Source organism: Phyllostomus discolor, chromosome 13 (assembly GCF_004126475.2).
Source record: "Phyllostomus discolor isolate MPI-MPIP mPhyDis1 chromosome 13, mPhyDis1.pri.v3, whole genome shotgun sequence".
NCBI lineage: Eukaryota > Metazoa > Chordata > Mammalia > Chiroptera > Phyllostomidae > Phyllostomus > Phyllostomus discolor.
This window is the reverse complement of record NC_040915.2, coordinates 46275398-46296780: the sequence shown is the minus strand read 5'-3', so window position 1 is coordinate 46296780 and position 21383 is coordinate 46275398. Positions and strand designations below refer to the sequence as shown.

The following is a 21383-nucleotide window of genomic DNA, read 5'->3' as shown; positions in this document are numbered from 1 at the left end:
TTCCTTCACTGTACAGGGCTTTTAGTTCGATGTAGTCCTGTTTCGTTTTTGTTTCCCTTGTCTAAGGAGAAATGTCAAAAAATATCACTAAGAGCAGGGTCAGAGTTTACTGCTTTCATTTTCTTTTAGGAGTTTTATGGTTTGGGGTCTTATATTTAAGTCTTTAACCCATTTTCCGTTGATTCCTGTATAGACAGGGTGGGGCACAAGGTTTACAGTCGTTGAGTGCACAGTTTATTCTTGAATGGAAACTAATACAATCAATAAGTAATACAAACTGTAAACCTACTTTGGCGCCCACCTGCAGCGAGAGGAGTCTAGTCACTTTTTGCACGTATCCCTCCAGTTTCCCAGGGAGCCTGGCCAGGCGTTTGTGTCTGTGGGTCAGGGAGACCTGCTGCGTCACCCAGCCTTGGCAGAGTGCCCTGTGTGGGTTGGATGTACCCTCGTCGGGTGCTGCAGGCACAGCAGCAATGGGACTGGCCCTCGGGCTGACTGGCTGTGCGGGCTGGCTCTGACCACAGCGGACGCGCTCTCGTACAGGGGCTGATTCCACGGAGCAGTCACAACAATGCGTTGGGGATTTGTAACAAATACATAAATAAATGTGCAACAATAGCGCCGAGGCTGGGAGGAAAGAAAATGCATGTGGTGATACCAAACATGAAGTCGTGTATCACTGGAAGGCAGACTGTGATAAAGGTGTACACTGTAAACCCTAATGCTACTACTTAAATAATAGTTATAACTAATTAAGACAACAAAGGAGATAAAATGGAATCATAAAAGTACTCGAAAGAAGAAACAAAACAGCGCGAGACAGAGAAAACAAACTTTTAAAGCCACCCATTTACACATTACATACAAATGGTCTGCACACTCAGCTGAAAGACAGATGTCAGATTGGCCCAGAAAACGAAAACCCAACTATCTGCGGCCTTTGAGAAACCCACCTGATGTGTTTAGATACAAAGAGCATAAAAGTAAAAGGGTGGGAAAAGGTACTATGCTAACACTAATCAGAAGAAAGCTGAGGAGTGAAAATTAGTATCGCTGTATTTCAGAGCAAATACTACAAATATGGGTCATTTAATAATAAAGGAGCCAATGAAGCAATAATGTAACTATCATGTTTATGTATCAGAATTACGAACAGATAATCTTCAGTCATGAGAGACATTTCCAACAGCCTCGCCCACCCCAGTAACCGGCAGAACACGGGAACAGAAAAGGATATGAAGGCCTGCACGGCACCACCAACCACTATGACCTACCTGCCGTATGTAACAGTCCATCCAACCAATAAAGTGGACAAAGCCGCAGCACATTTTTTTTTTTTTTTTTTTTTGGTTCAAGTTTTCTCTTAGGATAATTCAGACCTGGATTTGAGTCCTGGCTCTGCTATGAGTTGGCCACAGAGCCTCATACGAGCCCCTCCTTCCCACCTAAGCACCAGGTCAACTCTTCTCCCACCCCCACTAGGTTTTGGGAGAAAAACAAATGAGTTCAAAGTAATTTAAAGTGCTAGATGGTCCTGTGGAAACTGCAAGGTGCTAAGGGGTAATGGATAGTTCTGCTAAGGCTCAACTGCTCTCAGGATTGAGGCTTTTGATGAATCTGCCTTTCCCTGCTCTGTCGGAGAAAGCCCCACCCCACCCAAGATCCTCCGTGGAGCTGCAGCGGCCCATCAGTTTCCTGAGTCCCACATAAGAAACTACACCTTGACTGCCTGCCACTCTGAGAAGGAGCTCACGCTGGGTCTGCTGGGGTCCCAGGAAGCACAGAGAAAGCCTAGTCCTGTTCACCGTCCTCTCCCTCCCTGAGGTCTCCAGAGGACACTGGAGAAGGAACCACAAGACTCAGCTGAACTCCCAAGTACAAACTTTATTTCTATTACAAGGATGTTAGTAATTACAATAATAATAAAATAAAAAGAGAGATGGGGGCTCTGATACTTGGTTTTCAGAGCAAATCACGGAGCTTACTTAGGCCTTAGTCCCGATCAGGGCAGAGCCCAGCACGGCCCTGGCAGGACAGGGCGTCCCTCTCCTGTGCCACCAGAGGCCCCGGAGACAAAGGAGCCGTGCTCCCCCCCAGAAACAGAAGGCAGTGATGCCAAACGCCAAAGCAGGTGAAGTCAAAGCCCCATGCACACTCACCTCCCGCTCTACTCATCTCCAAAAGCCTGCTCCTACCATACTGCGCTACTGGCTGAGCACCCCCAGAGCTCCTCCCCACACAGCAGAGAGGCCCAATTCCAGAGTGGGGAGGGCAGTGCACAGGAGCCGTTACCCAAAGTTCCCAAAGGTAGGCCCCCACAGGGAAGAGAGCCACTTCCCTGGAGGTACCGGGTTCCCAGAATCCTCTCCTCCATCGGGACCACAAAGCACCGAGGAGCAGGGGTGACAGTGTGTCAGAAGGAGGAGCCCTGGTGGGCTGAGAGGCCATAACTTGTATTTCTGTGCGGCCAAAAGGCAGCAGCTAAAACTGAAACGTTTCTCAACAGCCTCCCTGCTGACCCTCCCTCAACCCCCAAACTCCCACATCACAATCTCAAAAGACACAAAACGGTCATAACCTAGAAAGAGTTAAAACCCGCACACCCCCCCTGCCCACAGGGCCCAGGAAGTGTGGCCTGCGCCGTGGCGAGCGCTGCTGCTGCTGCTGCTGCGCAGAGAAGACGGAGCCCCGTCGGGCTCTCGGCGGACACCGTCACTCCTCCTCTTCCTCCTCGGCACCCCCAGCTCCCTGCTGCTTAGGGGGCTTTGCCTGTGGAAAACAGAGCGCAAACAAAGCTGACAAGGAGAGAAGACAGTACACCTTTAGGGCCCTGAAAATGTCGACCTCCTCCAGAGAGCCCTCCTCCCGAAAGCCGAATGCGCAGTCTTTCGGCCACAGCGGCCTGATGCCCACCTCTGACTCCAAGAGCCGCACCAGACCCCCACGCCCGCCCTGCCCCGCCACGAGCATCCCGGGGCTGGGTCCCACTCGTTACCTTTGCAGCTCTGTTGCGGTAGCTGGCAGCGGTAGGGGAGACGCGGGAGTTCCTGCCACCTTCACTCCTAGCACTGGAAGAGAAGGACGGGGAAGTAGTCCCTGAGCTGCCTCTGGGCAAGAGTCAGAAAACTCAGGAGACAAACAGCGGGAACCAGACACAAGCAGCTCTGAGCAGACAAAACAAATGAACTAAAATCCCACAGCTAGCAAAAGAACATTTTGAAATTAGGCCATAATGCACCTGAACGGCTGAAAAGCTCTACTCCCTGGCTACTGCTTCTTACCTTGCTCCGTATCTTCCCGAAGACCCACGGGGGAGGGAGGACACGAGGTTTTCCGGGTAGAGATTTTGAACGGGGTGAATCACTGGAATGTGCCCAGCGGCCATGTCCCCGTTATGGCTGTTTTGATTCCGCCCCCGGATGTCCTGGCTGTCCAAGTTGTTCAGCTTCATTACGTGAGGAGGGCTTGGCTGGGAACCAGGCTTGGGGCCTGCCGTGGACGTGGGCAGTCGGGTACAAGTAGCCATGTTGTTAATGGGTCTGGTGGGGGGAAGAGGGTACGTGGGCACTTGAGCGGCTTCCTGCTTAATATCATCCATGTAACCGGAAGACAGGTCTCCTGCGAAGAGAAAAGAGCACCAGCCTGAAGGAAGAGGCGGCTCTTGCCGTTAGCGCTAGACTCAGGCAGGCGGAGAGTCTGATGGAGCACAGCTGCCTCACGCCTAGACCCGAGTCTCCAGGACAGGCCCGGGCCCTTTGACCTCGCTGTGAGTTACACCCGAGTCCCCACATACATCCTCCTAACTATTCAACAATGATGTGCAAGCAAACCTGGAACAAGTAATTTCTAACTGGCTTTGTGGTGTCAAAAGCAGTTTATTTGTCTAGGCACGAGGCTCTTTAATGATGATGATGATGATGATCATGACTGAGTACCCTAAACAAACTTCAGTTAGAGGTAGGGGTCCAGGGCAGTCATAGTAAGGTCTAAAAATTATCTCCAAATAATCCACTAAGGAAACTCACAGCTACATACCACTGACTACTAAGCACGGCTCATGGCTGTCCCCAAAGCCATTACCCTATAAACCTACACTCAAGACGGCTCAATCTAACGTGGGCCCACAGCTAGCCCGGTGAGGCCCTACCGTGCTTGGTAACTTAGGGTTCAGGCAGCCCCCTTGTTAGAGCAGCAGATGAGAACAGTGAGCAGGCCCGAGTCGGCAGCAGACCTGCGGCTCTGGCTCAGCCCTGGCTAATACCCTGGTGTCTGACACGCCTCTTGGGCAGCTCTGCTGAGGTCTCTTGAGGCTGGAAATCCTGTCTAGGAATCCCCTCCGTCACATGGCTGTTTGCTGTGGCTGGGCGTTGGTCACACTGGTCCTAGTAAGAAAAACCAAAATTAGTATCTCTGGACTGAGTCATTTCCAGGAGAATGAGCAGTGGGGGGAAAGGAAGGAACAGTGGGCTGGATGAACGCCTTTCTGGGGGGGACCTGGACGATCCCTGAGAGGAAGCGCCTGGGACTAAGGGAACGCATCTAGAATGCAGCCCTCGCCCCCATTCGCACCCAGGGCACTGCGGAAGCACTGGGTGATCTGTGCAGGGACCGAGGCAGGGCTGGTCTTGAGAGCCCCAAAAGCATGCCTGTACTTTGACCCGAGTATCTGCATGGTTGCTTATTTCAGTTTCCCGTAGGAGACAACCTGCAGCTACTTATTTACTGCTTGACCCAAAAGCAGAAGTCTTTATAATACGAATGAAATGTGCGGTGGTCTAGCAACAACCAAATGGCACCAACTACAGAAATGACCCTGAACCCACCTGCAGTGTTAGATCCTCCTAACAAACAAGACTGGGCAGAAAATGTATTCTCCACTACAAGATTGGAACCCTAGATGGCAAAAGCTGAAAAAGGACGTCAGACTTGTCTAGTCTAACTGCTTAATTTACAGATATCCCCAGGGAAGGTAGAGCTAGACCCCCAGGCCTCCTGAAATGCAGTCCCAAATGCCTCCACGACAGAAGAATCTGCCTGGTCAAAAGCAGAATGTGTCAGTGACCTCGGGGAAGTCTCATCTGAACCATTCTGGTAAGCCCCGACGCCTGCTTAAATGGAGTCCTGCTCCTTGGTCCTCAGCGAGCGACACGATGGCTTCAGTTGCCAGAGAACAGAGAAAGTCAGACAGCCGCAAAACAGGGCGTGTCCAGCAGCCAGGTCAGTGCTGCAGGCTAAAGCGGCGTCCTCGCCTCTGAAAGCCCCAGGCCCACTCACAGGATCAGTGCGGAGTGAAGTGGGCGGGTCCTGCGGGGACTCCTACCTGGTGGTGAAACAGCACCTCCTCTTCCAGCTGCACCCCACAGAATTCACAAGGGATGATGATGCTGTCCTCCACAGAGGGTAGATTGGCCAGGCCCATCAAAGTGTCTAACTGGTTATTGGTAGCCTGCCGCACAAACTTCTGGAAGATGACGTCATGGTCCTCCTCCACCCCTCTGGAGGAAGCGCTACCCATATTATATGAAGGTAAGGCACAGGAAGGGTTACAGCTTGTCTGTCTCAAAAAAAAAAAAAAGAGGTTAAAGAAAAAATATATCCCTGAAACATTTTCTACAAGTCACAAAATTTTAGTAATACGTAATACTGGAGAGAGGAGAGAGGAACTAGAAGGGGTTAGGGGAATGCAGATGGAATACAATACTCACTTCCAAACATGCCTGTGCTTTTTTTAAAACTGTGTTCATGTGGTTACTCTTTTTAAATTAATTTGAAAAGATTCAAGCTTCTTCCCACAGCAGTATAGTAACACAGGCCCAAATACTTGTTATCCTGTTGATGGATTTTCTTATGCTGCTCCCAAATGAAAAACTGCATGTACTCAAATACTGTCTTATTCCAATTATGAGGGGAAATATATGCTCCACCAAGAGCAAAGGGATGCTAACAGTTTTGGAAATGCTAGACTAGAGCAAACCAAATCAGAGAGAGCAAGAGTGTTAAGGGGGAAAGTAGTTCTCTCCAATATGCAACCCTCAAAGGCTATTTTCTAATCATTCCTAAATGGCTAAGAACTTCCAATCATTCAAAAAATATGACACCTTTCATACACCAGATACTAAGACTCAGAACCTAGAAAGCCCAGAACCCGTCCTCAAGGAGCTCAGCCTAGTGGTGCAGGTGACAGGGCACCAGGAGACCCCATCCCAGTGGGCACGGAGTGTGTGGGGGGGAGCACACAGGCGGGACCTCTGACCTAGCCTTCAGAGCTCGCTCAGGACGGTTTCTCGGAAGTCGTGTCGGAACCAAGTCTACACGTAAGGGGTCTGCGTTGTTGGGTGTGTTGGGGAAGGCCATCCAGCTTCCCGGCAGAAAAAGTAAAGTGTGAGAAGGACCCCGGAGCCTTCCAAGGAACCGTGAGAACCTCAGCACAGCTCCAGTAAACAGAACATGGCATGAGATGAGACGGGAATCAAGGCCGCCGGCAGCAAGGCACAGCATTCACCACGGTACGGAGGGCGCGACCCGGCCTGCTGGAGTGAGTAGTGCTCTATCCGACACTGAGTCCTCAGACCCTGTGTCAGTCACACCACGGTAAAAAAGACAACAAAAAACCAAACACCCAGCTGCTACTCCTACAACAGGAGTGTTTAAATAGTTTGCCAGGACCTCCCGCGGCCTGCAGCACCAAGTGCGCTCCCGCCCTGACTCAGTCGCCACCCACCTGGTGGTCGATCAGCAGCTGCTCCGGGTAGAGCTCCTCACAAAACTCGCACGGCAGCATGGTCTCGTCGGCTGCACCTGGGCGGCAGAGGCCACACTGTCACACCCGAATGAGCAAAAACACCTTGATTCCACCTCTGACCCACACCCCGCCCCCCGCCGGTGGAGGTTTATATAAAATTGTGACTCCCTCTGATTATTTCAGAGATGGAGCAATTTGTGGCACTGTAAATCCTCCACGGAAAACTAAGAGACAAACCCCAGGCGAAAACTGCTATTATGGAAAAAGACGTACTGATTGCCATTCCCCGAGCGGCGTGAAAGTGACTTACCCACTACTCTCACGAACATTTAAACGTGCGACAGCCCCACGGCACCATCCAGTGCATTGTTTCAATTCTCAGCAAAGACTTACGAGGTAGGTTCTCCATCAGCCTCATTTTACAGATGGAGAAGCTAAGGCTTATATATTACTGGCAGAAGATACCCTCAAAAGACCCTCCCAGTACAAAATGTCAAAGATGCCGAGTAAAAGCAACTTGCAGTAAATCAAATTTGTAAGAACAATTTAAACCCGGGACTGCCAGAACAAAACGGCCTCAGGAAGGCTGCCGGACAAATGGAGGGCAGACAGTGTGGGCGGTGAGGAAACTCGCCCGGCTACGTTTGGGCTCTGGGCAGAAGACAGAAAAGGCTACGAAAGCAAAGTGACTAGAGTTTGGCCTTTACATGAGTTTGAATCCAAAATCCACATTTATGATTTTTAAAAACCCAAACCGAAAACCCAGGTTGAAACTCTCAGTCAGTAGCATCCCTAAGTGCCCTCAGGGGAACACGTCAGAACACACACAAGCGCACACACACGAGCACACACACACACACGAGCACGCACAGGGAGGGAGACAGCAAACTGCTGGGACTGAGTGGGCAGAAGCAATAAATAGCAAAAAAAAAATTAGATATATTTTCAGACAATAGAAAAGTAAGTATATTTAACAAGTTTAAAGACAGGTTAAAGAAACTGCAATATAACTAAGGTATAAAAGATCATTTTGAAAATGATGAGACACGTTGAAGAAAAAAGAAACAGACCCCAAATAGAACAAATGAAAAACGTATAATTACTCAAGTAAAACCTCAATGGACATACTCAACAACACACTAGAAAGAAGAGAGGTAAGAGATTGCCCAGGACGCACACCCGTGAATGCATACATAACTGGAACAAATCAGTGTTTCTCTTCTCCCTACCAAATCCATTTAAAAAAAGATAAAAATAGCAAAAATGGTGAATATAGATGAGTGGGGTATAGACATCTGCTATACTATTCTGATAGTTTTCAAAAATAAAAAGCAACAAACGAAGGGAAATTTTATCTCATGAAAAGCTTTCAATCATATGACTTGTATAGTGTAAGACTTTTTAAACAACTGGAGATAGGCTAGTGGACAAACCCACCTACCCTTCATGTCGTCCAGATCAATGGGACCCTCCTGGGACGGGTCTGCCCCACACATGGCTGTCCAGAAGTCCTGTTCTACCAGTCTGGGGGTCCGGCCTTCGTTCTGCAGACTGAGGGCCAACATGAAGTCCAAGTTCGCACTGTCTTCACCACCCTCTTTGGGGGACTGTCGTCTTCTATTTCTTTCCTGTCTTTCTTGTTCTTCCACTGGGGAAAAAAGAAAAACAGTTCTCAAGACACGTTAGAAATGTTGCCATGCTGTAGTTTAAGTCCATGCCTACAAAATGTTCAAGGTTTACAGGCATCTGTGCAGGAACAAAGGAGGCCCCGCCCCCCAGTGCTCACAGGGCTCCAAGCATTAAGTCTGCCGTGATGGAAGGCTCCACTACTATTCAGATTGTCCCATTAACAAGCAATATTATTGGGCTACCTACATGACAGGCACTGTGCTAAACATTTCACGTATATTTTCTCCATTGCAGTAGAAAGACAGAAAGCATGGAGTCAGGTTGCCACTGAATTCAAACCCCTGCTCTATCACTAACCTACCCTCATAAGACTGCTGGGAGAGTTAAATGAGTTAATACATGTAAAGCACACTGCAAATGCCTGCGGAACACGGGGCATGCTCAGTAAATAGGAGCTGTTTAATAGCACTGTAATCATCATCATCGTGAATCCTAACTATAGACAATAGTAATCCAATAGCAAAAAGATTCTGTTACTGACAACTACAAGAAAAACTAGGTGTTCTTCCTAGTGCTACCTAGCTACAGTCAGACTTCTACAACTAACATCTCTCCAGCCCCAACGCCCCGTTCCCATTTCCCCCAACGGTGAGACCCTTCCAATCCCAAACACAACTCACCAAGATTATTCTGAACTGGAAAGTGGGTCGTCATGTTCCTTTGGGCGGCAGTCCTACTATGGAAAAGGTCTGATTCCAAGGCTCGCAGGGGACTTCGGGGCAGCCTCACAGGTGGATCCAGAGACTGAATCTGTCTGAGGAGTTGGGACGCGATCCAGATTCCATCTTGACCCCAAGGCTCGTCGTAGGCAGCAGGAGGCAGGACAACCTCATCTCTCTTCTCCACCGCCTCTCTCCCACAAACTTCAGGGTGAGTCTTCAGATCCTTCACGAGGACATTACGCCCACAACTGCCACATAACTCTGTCCGGGCGCCACAGTAATCTTCATGGTCCTTCAGTTTGAGAACAGAAAGTTCCAAATCGCAGTGCTGGCAAAGGGCAAGCCGTAGAGGACACTCAGTCTCCTGCAACACAGAGTAATGAGGCAGTTAACATGCAAATATCGGAGAGGCCATGTTTCAGTACAGCACAAGGAGAGCGAAAGTGTTCACTTCAATATTCTCTTCCAACCCTAGCTTCCCCTGCCCGCCGTGTCTCCCTATGCATTTAGGAGCCAAGGCTTCTCTCGCTGTCCCTGACGTCAGGTTCTACAAAGGGAAGAAAACTCTTAGAAGGAACCTGCTCACCCAGCCACCCTGACTTCTGATCACTTGGGGCACACATTACAGTAACCCCCGTCAGCCGGATGACCCCCAGGAAGCAAATAGCAAAAGCACAGCAATTCAGATATGCTGGTCAAAACCCCACCAGCCCTGATTCCCACTACTATTCCAGTCTGTCTTTTTAAAAAACTTTATTAGAAAAATGTCACTAATTTAAGTTACTGAACAGCAAATAAAGCAGCAAATACTTACTGGCACTTACTAGATAATATAGTAGGTACTTTAACAACCCTAAAAAGTGCTACTAACTCACCACACAGTAAATAAAAACATTTTTTAAAGGAGAATTTTTAAAAACTCCTTAATCTCTGTCTACACTGCCAAAGTGGGGATGTTAAGAAATACTTTGTACGTGAAGATGACTGGTCTATCACCATGCGAAGCCAGGAAACAGTTGGGAGAGAAGCCAGAAGAGCAGGCAGTTGATCGGAGGGTGTTTATGCAGCAGGTAGATGTTAGACCCAGAGAAACACTCATTATTATTGCTGATGTGGCCTCGCTCACAACCCCCTTCCTGGTGAGACCTCGCAAAGCATAGGTCACGTCCTTAGAAAAAATAATGAAGGCAGAGTTGCCAAAGTATTTATGAGACATTTATCCCTGAGCTGTGTGGTTACAAGCGATTCTTATTTTGTATTTTTTTCTAAAATTTTTCACTGAATATCAATTACCTTTTAAAATTGTAAGTTAATAAGTCATTAGTATTTTTAGGGACATAGAATGAAAAGCACAAACCTTAAGTTGCATTCTTTCATAAATTTTTACATGTGTAGACAGATTCCTGTGTGTCCACCAATTAAGTAGTTGTTGGTGGGATTTTTTAAGCTAGTAAATTCATATGCTCATTCAAAATGTGTGTGTGTGTGTGTGTGTGTGTGTGTATCCTCATTCCATAATGGAAAGTTTTATCTTAACTAGAGACTAAATGATACTGTTCTCTCTCACCAAAAGCTCTCTGAGGAATTTCTTTGGGTGTAAACAGCATGCTGGCCAAGTGACCAAGAAGTCAAAATGAAATCACAAGATGTAAGGCAGGCTGGTGGTAAGGTCACATCACATTGGCAACCCCAAGAGTGGCTTAGCACGCGGTGAGGCTGCTAACAACCAAACCCCAGCATGAGAATGACAGAATCAGTCCCCAAGGGAAAGGCTCTGTGGCCTGAGCATGGGGCATGACAGCCACCAGCCAAGTCTGGCAGCAAACAGTCAAAGCCTCTAACAGGCTTTGCGAGGCCATGAGCATGGAGCTGGTAGAGAACAGGGGCAACCGCACCGGCTTTCCGTTCTGACGTGGCTCTGCACTCTCACTACTGGCCCCGGGGTAACTCGCTCCCTTTATCGTGCAGGGGCACCAACCTCATGATTCTTTAGATGCCTCTTCTCCAACTTCTGGTTACATTTGCAGGTTACCTAGGATAAGCAGTGAGAAACAATAAATTGGCTTTGTGACAACTTGCACAGGAGCAAGCATAACACGTTAATGAACATCGGCGTCCTTGGTGGCTCACCTGACAGTGCTCTGTCGCCATGTGAGTCTGCATGTCCGATTTGGGGAATGGTTCCTTGCATACAGGGCACATCCCAATGTTCCTGTGGCAGTGGATCTCATGGATGGTAAAGTTACACACAGGAATGTCTTTTTTGCTATAGAAATAGATCAAAGAAAAAAAGGCGACATTACTGACTGATCCGTTTGGTTGTGTCACGTGGAAACCTGTCCTGTTCAATCTTCATTCCCCATTGTTTCCCTTCAGTGAATGTCTAGTCTGTTAGCTCTTATGATTGTTACTACCCCTGCTTTTCAAGAATTAACATCTGAAGGTTGTGAGTCTCCTGTGCAACACTCTTTGAATTATCAGTATTATGCACCAACTCTAAAAGCTCAGCCTCACTTTCTAGGTGTCAGAGCTGATCACAACCAACAACATGAAGTCAGATGCCAAAAAGAGCTGAGCTGGGCTTTTCCGAAACCATCCATGCTCCGAAGCACAATGGTACACTCCAGGATTGTTTAAAAAAAAAAAAAAAAAAAAAAAGCCTACCATTTATTCTCACTCTCAGTCTGAGGTTGGTTTAATATCATTTCAATTTTATTCCACCAAAAATGAAACCAGGCTGTTGGAGCTACTGCCTCACCCTCCGTGCCTGATCATTTGCAAAGTCAGGCTTTGATAACCACACTTCTATCAGAGAGGTCACAGCACCAGTGACCAATAACAGCATCCTGTGCCAGTGGAGGCTCCACAGCATGCTGGCTATGACTACTCCCAGCAAGAGCCACTTGTCCCTCCGGACGTGACGCAGCCATAATAGCCACACACGGGCAGACCTTCCAGCCAGCTCAGGCATATATGCCTATAGTCCAGCTACACCCCACCGTTCTAGGAAACCACTCTGAGGATGAGCTACCTTTATTAGAAAAATTAAGTATTAACTTTGACTACATCTGGCAAAAAACACTAACAGTGTTACAATCCACTGGAAGTAGCAGAAGGCGGCACCATGAATGAGACTGAGCTGGCAGGACCAGTGCCCTGCTTTGGAGCCACAGAGTTACCGCCTGGCAAACCCAGTAGGCTACGCCTGTGCAGGGGGTCCGTGCATGGGGTGTCTAGGAATGTTTTATTAAACGTAATGAGCATGACAGGTGTCCATTTGTGCGGCAAGTGTCTTGGGATACTGTCTTCCCACAACCCTACTATGCAGCTTTACAGTGATATTCTCTTGACAGAATGGCATAGAAATCACATTCACTGCTGGTATTTAATGGTGTAGTTTTGCTGCTTCCAAAATTTTTATTTCTGCATTAGCCATGGAAGGAAAGCAATTTCTAGTAGCATATCCTTGTGCTTTGATATAAGGAGTCTTTGCCCAAATTTCCGTTTTCTGAACTGAATTTATCTGGGATGAGGACATTATTGGGCCAAATACACAAAAAAGACTTGGAACTCTTCAATCGAGCCAGCAAACTGCTACAGTGCAACTCTCACGCAGATCTAGCATTTCACAACTGGAGCGATGGAAATACATATGTATCTTTTGTTTGTTTTTTATAACTTTTGAACACTATATTGGATCTACCTCCAGTATGACTAGTTTTAAGTGTTTGTGCTTATACAAATAAGAAGTGCTATTTTTTTCCTGTCCCTGCAGCCTTTGAAAACAACTTTTTTCCTTTGCAAATTGTATCATGTTTTTGGTAGATTTTTATCAACTGTGGGAAACTAACCAGAGAACTGATGATCTCCCTTAGAAACAACCCAGTCATAGGAAAGACAACACAAAACTTGCAGAAACATTTTCTCAAGGACTCAGGAGAGAAAAGTTGTCTGTATTCTCAGGTCAGATGCACTTAAAACAAAAAAGTCATCCCAGTGTAGGGTTTTATGAGTTTGTACTTCAGAAACATGGCATGCCTTTAAATTATCTCATGAAATTTTTGCTAAAATTCAGTAATGCAAGTTCACAACCCAGCATTTGTAGATATGGAATGTGAACACCTGGTCAGATATTAGCATTAATTAAACCATAGTGTTCTAAACTGGCCATATTAACACTCATAGTTGGATCTCCATGTTTCCCAGGAAAAAGAAAATCACTAAACTTCTTTGAGAAAAATAGTTAGAATATCACAGTTTCACCCTGGCAGTTATGGCTTGGTGGATCGAGCGCTGGCCTGAAAATTGAAAGGTCACTGGTTCCCAACCAGGGCACATGCCTGGGTTGCTGGCCATGTCCCCAGTCAGGGGTGTGCAAGAAAGAGGTAACCGATAGATGATTCTCTCCCACATCTTTCTCTCCCACTCTTTTTCTCCCTCCCTTCCCCTCTCTCTAAAAATAAGCAAAAAAATGTCAGTTTCAGTACTGCAGTCATCGATGTAAAGTGCATTCGATGGTTTTTAATTAAATTTTTCCCAATTTTAAAAAGAATTTATTTATTTATTTTTAGAGAGAGGGGAAGAGAGGGAGAAAGAAAGGGAGAGAAACATTGCTCGTTGGGGACTTGGCCCACAATCCAGGCATGTGCCCTGACTGGGAATCAAACCTGCGACCTTCAAGTTTGCAGGCTGGTGCTCAATCCACTGAGCCACACCAGCCAGGGCAATTTTAATTTTTAAGTCAAACTGGAAAGAGCAGATGCTAGCTTTGGGATAGTCATTGGGAATGGGGAAATTGCCTCCTTTATGACCCACATGCTTTCCAAAGCAGGCTGGATGCCAGGCGGGATCACGCTCCCGGGCCAGGCTGGTATAAACGCCACTGCAGAACTGGACAAAAACAAAGGCCTGCACCCTTCCCCCAGTCACGTCCTCATTCACTTTTTCCCGTTCTTTTTTAGCGTATGGAAGTGATTTCGTCTCATGGCACACATAAAACTACTACAATTCTGCAGCACACCAAAACATATATAATATTCTTTGCCAAGCTGACAAAAAAAGTAGGTATAATTTTAATTCATTCACACTGGATCGCTATTGTTGTATTGGCTGCTGTCACTTTTTATCTGACAAGGTAAGGGAAAAGGGGTCAGTGCCCCTGATCCCTAAATAGGCAGGTGTAGCATCTTTTAAAAATTCTTGTGCCATACCATTTGAAAACTGCTGGTTAAAAGGATCTAATTGGAGATTATATCTAAGGGAAAAAAAGGGAGGAAAATGATCTTCTTAAGTGAGAAAGTAAGACCATTTTAACTTAAGAATGGAATATAGTCATTAATATAATAACTATATATGGGGATAGATGATTACTAGACTTATTGTGGTGATTTCTTTGTAAGGTATAAAAATGTTGAATCATTTATGTTGTATACATGAAACTAATATATTTTATTAACTACAATTTAAATATAAAATTGAATAAAAGTAAATTGAACAAGGCTATACATACATTCAAACTAGAGGCACACAGTGTCAAAGGCCTAACTTTTTACTCAGGTGGATCTGACCACTGGAAAACTCCAATTTTGCAGTGTCACAAAGCCTGCATTTAAATAATGTGCCTATCTGAATGTCACCTATAATAAAATTTCAGGAAAAAAAAAATACTGCACGGTCCAAAGATACTCACACAACGAACCGCTCATCCCCTGGCCCGTCTCTGAAGCGGGACTCGCTCTGTCCGGCACTGCGAGCCGTGTCTCCTTCCCGGCGCTCCCCTTCGTGTCTGGCCCAACCAGCGTTTCAGAGCACGATGGCTCACGTGCCTCCCGCTAGGTCAGACTCCCAATGTGAAAGACCGAGACACGAACAAATTCATTTTCACCCAGCGACAGAACTATCAAGGAAGCTCTCCCGTCAGAGCTCAAAAGTGGCACCGAAGAAAAATCAACAGTGAGAGTGGGAAGACAACTCAAATGGATTGAGGAAAACCACCATGTCTTAACAGATTTAACTTCTGCTGTTTCTCCAAAATTCCTAGCTTTCTAAGGAACCATTGGTTTTCTATTAATTCAGTTTATTTTTTTTTAACTGTAGGATATTTATATAGTGCAAGGCGCTATAAATCAGTTATCATGGGAACCCATTACTTCGACGAAATGAGAATGAGTAAATCCCACGACAGGCACACCTCACTTCCTTGCACTTGGCAGATGCTGCCTTGTTTACGGACCAGAGGCGAGACGCTCCGCCAGCACCAAGACCACCCCGTGTTACTGCAGCGTCTAGCGCCACACCCGCAGCCCCTGTGAGGTACGCCTTTAATAAAGACGTCCTAAAGATGTGAAACGCATTGCCAGTGGTCATGTAAACTGCTTGAAAATAGTCTAGAAATACATTTCTAGGACCATAAAATTACATGCTCTTTCACTCAGTAATTGCACTCCTGGGATTATGAAGATTTTCATTAGAGTCATAAAATGATACAAAAATGAAAACCATTCAAGATGTTTAAACAGTACAGTACAGCGAGGTGAAACACGGTGCACCAGCAAAGTAAAGCAGCAGAGCTGTGTCATGACTGCGAGTCGCCTGTGCACAAAGGCCATGAAAAATTCGCAGCCGTAATCACTACGTAGGGTGACAACATCCTGGGCTCTTTTTCATGGTCTGGACAAAAATGTTCTTTTAACAGAAAAAAAAGTCTAGTTTTTATGTTACAGGGCTATTCAGGATAACATATTGAAAAAGATCATTCCCTATATACAAGCCACCAAAATTTTAGAATTAAAACAAATTAAGGACCACATAATCGTAAACAAGGAAGAATCAAAAGCAGCTATCAGGTATGACTACAGAACATTTACTATTACACATTTTTACCTCTTGGGAAACCTTGAAAGATGAAAGAAAAGGATGAAAGGTATTTGCAACAATGACATGAAACACCTGCCTGCTGGTTTTGTTTTCTTTTTAAATTGAACTGCCAAGGTCATTCCACCAACATTCCAACCAGACAAAATACTAATATACCGGCTTCCGACCTACAGATAATATCAAAATGTCTTAAGTGAGATAAATGAGAACACAATTTCATACATATATAAATAAAACCTGCTAAAAGTCCCAAGGAAGAACTAGCAAGGTAAAAATAAAATTTCATTTTAGATAAAAATGAATGAAAGGCGCATCAAGAGTTCCAGAAAAATTCCCAGCAGCCTACCAAAGAGTCAACACAACAAGCTAGAAATCAGTCCTTCAATATACGCAACACTAAAAAGCTAAGTGAGACTTCTGTTCCCTAGAGCCACACTCGCCTCCCAATCAGAGGGCACCATGAGAGATAACGTGCAAAGAACATCCTCGGTCACAACCAACTACTCCTCTGACTGGACCAATCAGTCTAACTGCAGCTCATACTTGGACGAGTACCTTAACTTTTCTTAGTGAACCATAGGAATATGGCTCTACAGACTCCATTTTAAAACCTGGAATTTAAACAGGGTCACTTAGATGGGAGGTCTGTGCTGGCTTAGTCAGCCTGCTATGCTAATCTGCTTGTTTCTTTAAATAAATTGCTTTCACTTTGAATAACCTTGTTTTCATTAGCTTTCCATTAACTTACCCTTTTTTTAAAAAAACTCCCTTGGCATAGTTATTTATGTAGTGTTCTAGGCTTGAGATCCTTGGACTGATAAAATAAGAGTATCTTCACCGATGCTAAAGCTACATGGCTGTTTTCTTATAAAATCAGTGATGCTTGTGATTATTTGTACTACTGATCACTCTGTATCAGTAACAGTATAAGTAAAACCCAAATAAAGCTAAAATAGTGTTTTCAATGGCACAATATGATACAGGCACAGTAGAAAAAAAATACCCTATAAGGCAAGACACCCTCACAGTAATAAAATCTTTTTTTAAAGAAATAAAATCTTAATTCCATGCAGGGAAAAAATATTATGACCATCAATTGTTCTGATTATATCCTACTTCTGCCAAAAGGCTGAGCAGAAAGACATAGGAAATTTAAAAAAAGTAATTTGGCTCAAACCTTTCATCAATCTGCATCAAACTATTTCCTTTACTCAACATCTCTTTCCTTCTACCACAATTTGGTAAGTTAAACACAACACAAAGTTTTACTTCCTTTAGCTTTAAGTATGTGAATCACTAAAATAACAAGTTCTTGAGAAATCACAACCAGCAATCAGATTAGCTGCACTCCAAGTTTCATTTCAGCCAGGAAGAGCTGCTCTTTCTTGTCACTCACGTGAGTTAAAAACACCAAAATATACAGCTTAACATTCAACACCATGCCCAGTCTTCACCCGCAGTCTGGAACCATGAAATGATGACGACTAATCTGTGCTGCTGGAAGACTTCTCTCCCTCTCCCCTCCCCCTCTCTAAAAACAAATAAATCTTTAAATAATAATAATAATAATAATAAAAACAGTTCAGCTGCTCTGGCTGAACTGCTCTCTCACTACGAGATGTAGAGCCAAGCTCACTAAACCTTGCTCCTAATCAACCCTGAGACCACCAGCCACCACAGTCACTCAGGGAAATCCTTGCAACATACTTTGAAAAACATTAATCCAGTCCAAGTATCTTATTACATTTTTAGTATCTTTTAAAAAAATGTATGATGATATTTTTTGGGAAGACAAAAAATAAATCCCCTTATTTACAGATGAGAAAGCTGGGGCCCAGAGCAGTCCAGTGACTTGCCAAAGGTCATTAACTAATTAAAGGCAGGAACCAGAGCCCTGACTGCCAGCTTCCTCCTGTCACTGGTCACCACACCGTGATACCCAAACTCACCGTCTTGTCAAATTACCAAAACAGACAATTTTATCCAAAATTGTTACAAAGGTTTTAGTCCCATATATTTATTTGCTGGACATATTACATAGCTCCCATTTTAACCTGCCAATAAATAAACCGGCTCTTTACAGAAGCTAGTTTGTCCTCATTCCAGTAACATTCCTTAGATTTAATTTCTTACCAGTTGTCACACAGTCGAGTGTCCTGGTCATCTAGAAATTCAGCCATCTTAAGCTCTTCCTGAAAACTACAAAGTTAGAAGAAAGAACTTTCAATTTCATTTCTGCTTTAAGGATTACAAGCAAAACACAAAGGTAAAAAAAACTAGTGCACAGTATATATCACCAAAACTAGTGTATTTAAAGCGTTTTATTTAATACCAAACACATGGGTTTTACACCTCCCTTTTATTTTTTAATTTTCACTTTTAAAATAATCTGACTTGCAGAAAACAGCACAAAGAACTCCCGTATACAACTCACCCAAAAAGTCATAAATAACGATAGGAAAATTATCAAATGTAGGAAACTAACACTAATACAATACTGGTGGTTAACCAACAGATGTTCAAATTTTACAAATCCTCTCACTAAAAACCCTTTTCTGGTTCAGGAACAAATCCAGGCTCACATACTGCATTTAGTTATTTCTCCTTAATCTTCTTTGAGCCTGGGATATTTCTTCAGTCTTTCTTCATCTTTCCTAACCTCGTTAAGTGTATTGGCTAGTCATTTTGTAGAATGTCCTTCAGTTCGGGTTTGTTTGATGTTTTCTCATGATTAATGTGCAACTGGCAAGAACACCAGCAAAGTGATGTCTTCCTCCTGGTGCGTTATATCAGAAAGCATATGATGTCACAGGCTTATTATCACAGATGACACTAACCCTGACCACTTAGTTAAGATGGTATCTGCCAGGTTTCTCCACTGTACAGTTTTCCCATATTTTTAAACCGGGTATGAATGCAGAAGGCAAGGTGCTGGCAATTTTATTACCAATATTTACTTTAGATTACTCCTTTCCATGACGCAAAAATGGCCTTATAAACTGTCTCCCTTTTGGGTACTGACGTTTCCAAGCTAACTCATTTTTGCAAAACTCGTATTTATCCACTCAACATGTGAATTAAGATGCTGTGTGCTAGACAGTGTGCCCTGAAGTCACAAATACAAGTTAAAGAAATACAGTGTCTAGCCCAACAGATCAACTTGGTAAAAGAGAAAAAAAAATGCTCAAAGAAACAGATATATACCCGAAGATGAGTATTTTGATGGAATAGCACACAAAGTGAGATGGGAGTGGAGGGAATCTAGTTTAGATATAAAAGGGTGGTGAGGAACTTTCTGATAATGAAATTTAAACTTGAGACCTGAAGTTTGAAGAGCCACCCTGCAAAGAGGAAGTTAAGAAAGATAGCAGATGGGAGTGGGGGGAAATCCATTAATTAAGGCAATGGGCTTAAAAGGAAATGTAAGAGCAAGGAAACAGAGGTCTGAAGGAGCACAATGAAAAAAGGCGTTAGACCTACCCCGCAGGGCAGAAAGCACACTGGCTATCCCAAACTCCACTGTATCTAAACTCGGCAGCCACGTGACTCAAGATTTCCACTCCGATAAGAAATGTAAGCCAGGGATAGGAAGCGCCTATCCGTGAAAACCAATCACGCTCCCAAAAGGGGGAAGCCCGCGTACTTTCCTGGGATCACTGGCTCCAGGTGCTCCGTTCCGTGTTCCAGCGGCTACACCCAGGGCAGGACCCGGTTTTCTAGCTGCCGTGCGGGGCCCGGGACCCCCGTGAGGGTCAAACTCCGGCTCGGCCCCTCTGCAGCTGGCTGAGTCCACCTCTCTGGGCCCCCAACTCCTCCCGCAGAAAACTGACACTATTCCCAACGGTCGTCAAGAGGAGGGAGCGAGCGAACGCCGGAGGGGCTGCCCTGCAGCAGATCTGCGACGTAGGGAGCCCTAGGGGGCGGAGCTACCGCCTCGGGGTCGGGACCCCGGAATCACGGATTTCCTCCTGCCCCCTGCCCACGGCGCGTCGGCGCGTTCGGGATCCCGAGGGGAGAGGGCACCGGCTTCGCAAACAGCAGTCGTTAACACGCAGTGTGCGTTTATCGCAAACACTTTCCACGGGCAATCTTCATAATCCGGACCACGACCCTCCCAGGCGGAAGTCCTTGCCCCCATTTTGGAGACCGCGGAAGTCCGCGGGCACGGTCACCCACAGCCCAGTTGGTCGGAGTGGGGACTCGAACCCGGGGCCCTGGGCCGAGAGCCCGCACTAGGCCACCGCTATCCCCCGAGTCGGCAGCTCGAGACTTGGGCCCAGCTCCGCCCCCGGGCGCGGTGGCCCAGCAGCGCTCCGGACGACGCCCAGCCGCCGGGGCCAAGGCCGGGAAGGGGCGGCGGCCGGCGGCGCCGCTGGGGGCTGTCGAGGCTCCGGTTCCCTGAGGAGAAAATGCCGCCTCCACCAGCGGCCTGGGGAGATGCCGCGGTGCGGGCATCTTTCTCCTTGGGGCCGCGACCCCCAGCCTCCAGCCCCCTGGCCCGCACACCCCGCCCTCGGGGTACCGGCCTCCTCCCGAACTGGAGGCCGCGGGAAACTCCTCAGACTCGGGCCGCCGCTCCACTTACCCGGGACCAGAAGAAGGACGTCGAGCGGACTCGCAAGTCACCGCTTTGGAGCCTCAGTCTGCCCACCGCACAGAACAACGGCCCCAGAGCCGCCTCAACATTTCCGACCGTCGCGGAGCAGTGCATCCATTGGCCAGACACGGCCCCGGCTCTCGGCCCATTGGACAGCAGCGTTGTCGCTCCCAGGGCCCCGCCTTCTGTGCTCCGATTGGCTCCTCTGAGCTCCGCGGGGGCGTGGCCCTCGAGGTCCCAGCCCCTGCACATCTGGAATGAGGGAGCGAGACCTGAGCTATTCTGGGCCCAGGAACTGCCCGTGACACAGGCTAATAATATTTGCATGAATAATACTGTACAAACATTACTAATACGCCTAACATATTAAGGTAATTAATATCATTTGTTCTTTTGTCATAAGACATTAATACTTAGTAGTCGTTGTTTTTGTTATTACAATGTCCTCTTGCAAGTTATCTGGAAGGCTTCGGTGAGCCCTGGGCTTTTCGCGGTGGAGTGAGCGATGGAGGCACAGGTTTGAGTCCCCGTTTCTACCCTTGCTGCCTGTATGGGTTCTCCGAACTCCTCTTCCCTCATGAGTTAAAAATAAATAATTAAATTAATTAGATATAAGCAGGAACATCCTATTTACGATACAGCAATTTAACATCATGATTTTATTGTATTGGCAAAATGTTCGTGCGATAGTGCCAAGAAGGAAAAGTAGGTTACAAAGCGTGATTTATTCACAAAAAGACAGAACATTTAGTTTAAATAGGCAGTATCATCTATGCGATTCCAAAAGTATTAAGTTCAAAAACAGGCAACATTAATT

At 46.0% G+C, this 21383-nt stretch overlaps 1 protein-coding gene and 1 pseudogene across 3 annotated transcripts; one reads left to right on the top strand and one right to left on the bottom strand.

Moving 5' to 3' along the window:
- Positions 1-1869: 1869 nt before the first annotated feature.
- On the bottom strand, positions 1870-20680 carry TRAFD1 (TRAF-type zinc finger domain containing 1). Of its 3 annotated transcripts, none has more exons than XM_028528790.2 (12): positions 20555-20678; positions 18103-18168; positions 11224-11359; positions 11072-11125; positions 9052-9457; positions 8184-8390; positions 6722-6798; positions 5321-5554; positions 4262-4382; positions 3282-3618; positions 2996-3068; positions 1870-2769 (listed from the first exon to the last, which is right to left on the bottom strand). In XM_028528790.2, exons 2-12 carry the CDS (start codon positions 18147-18149, stop codon positions 2713-2715), a joined length of 1749 nt encoding a protein of 582 aa, XP_028384591.1. In that variant the 5' UTR covers positions 18150-18168; positions 20555-20678; the 3' UTR covers positions 1870-2712. The 3 variants fall into 3 exon arrangements, with proteins under 3 accessions (XP_028384591.1, XP_035870678.1, XP_035870677.1); XM_036014785.1 differs by having other exon boundaries at positions 2713-2769; positions 18103-18171; positions 20558-20680; XM_036014784.1 differs by lacking the exon at positions 20555-20678 and adding an exon at positions 20102-20247 and having other exon boundaries at positions 2713-2769.
- LOC118498045 lies at positions 11354-13555 on the top strand (annotated as a pseudogene).
- Positions 20681-21383: the final 703 nt, after the last annotated feature.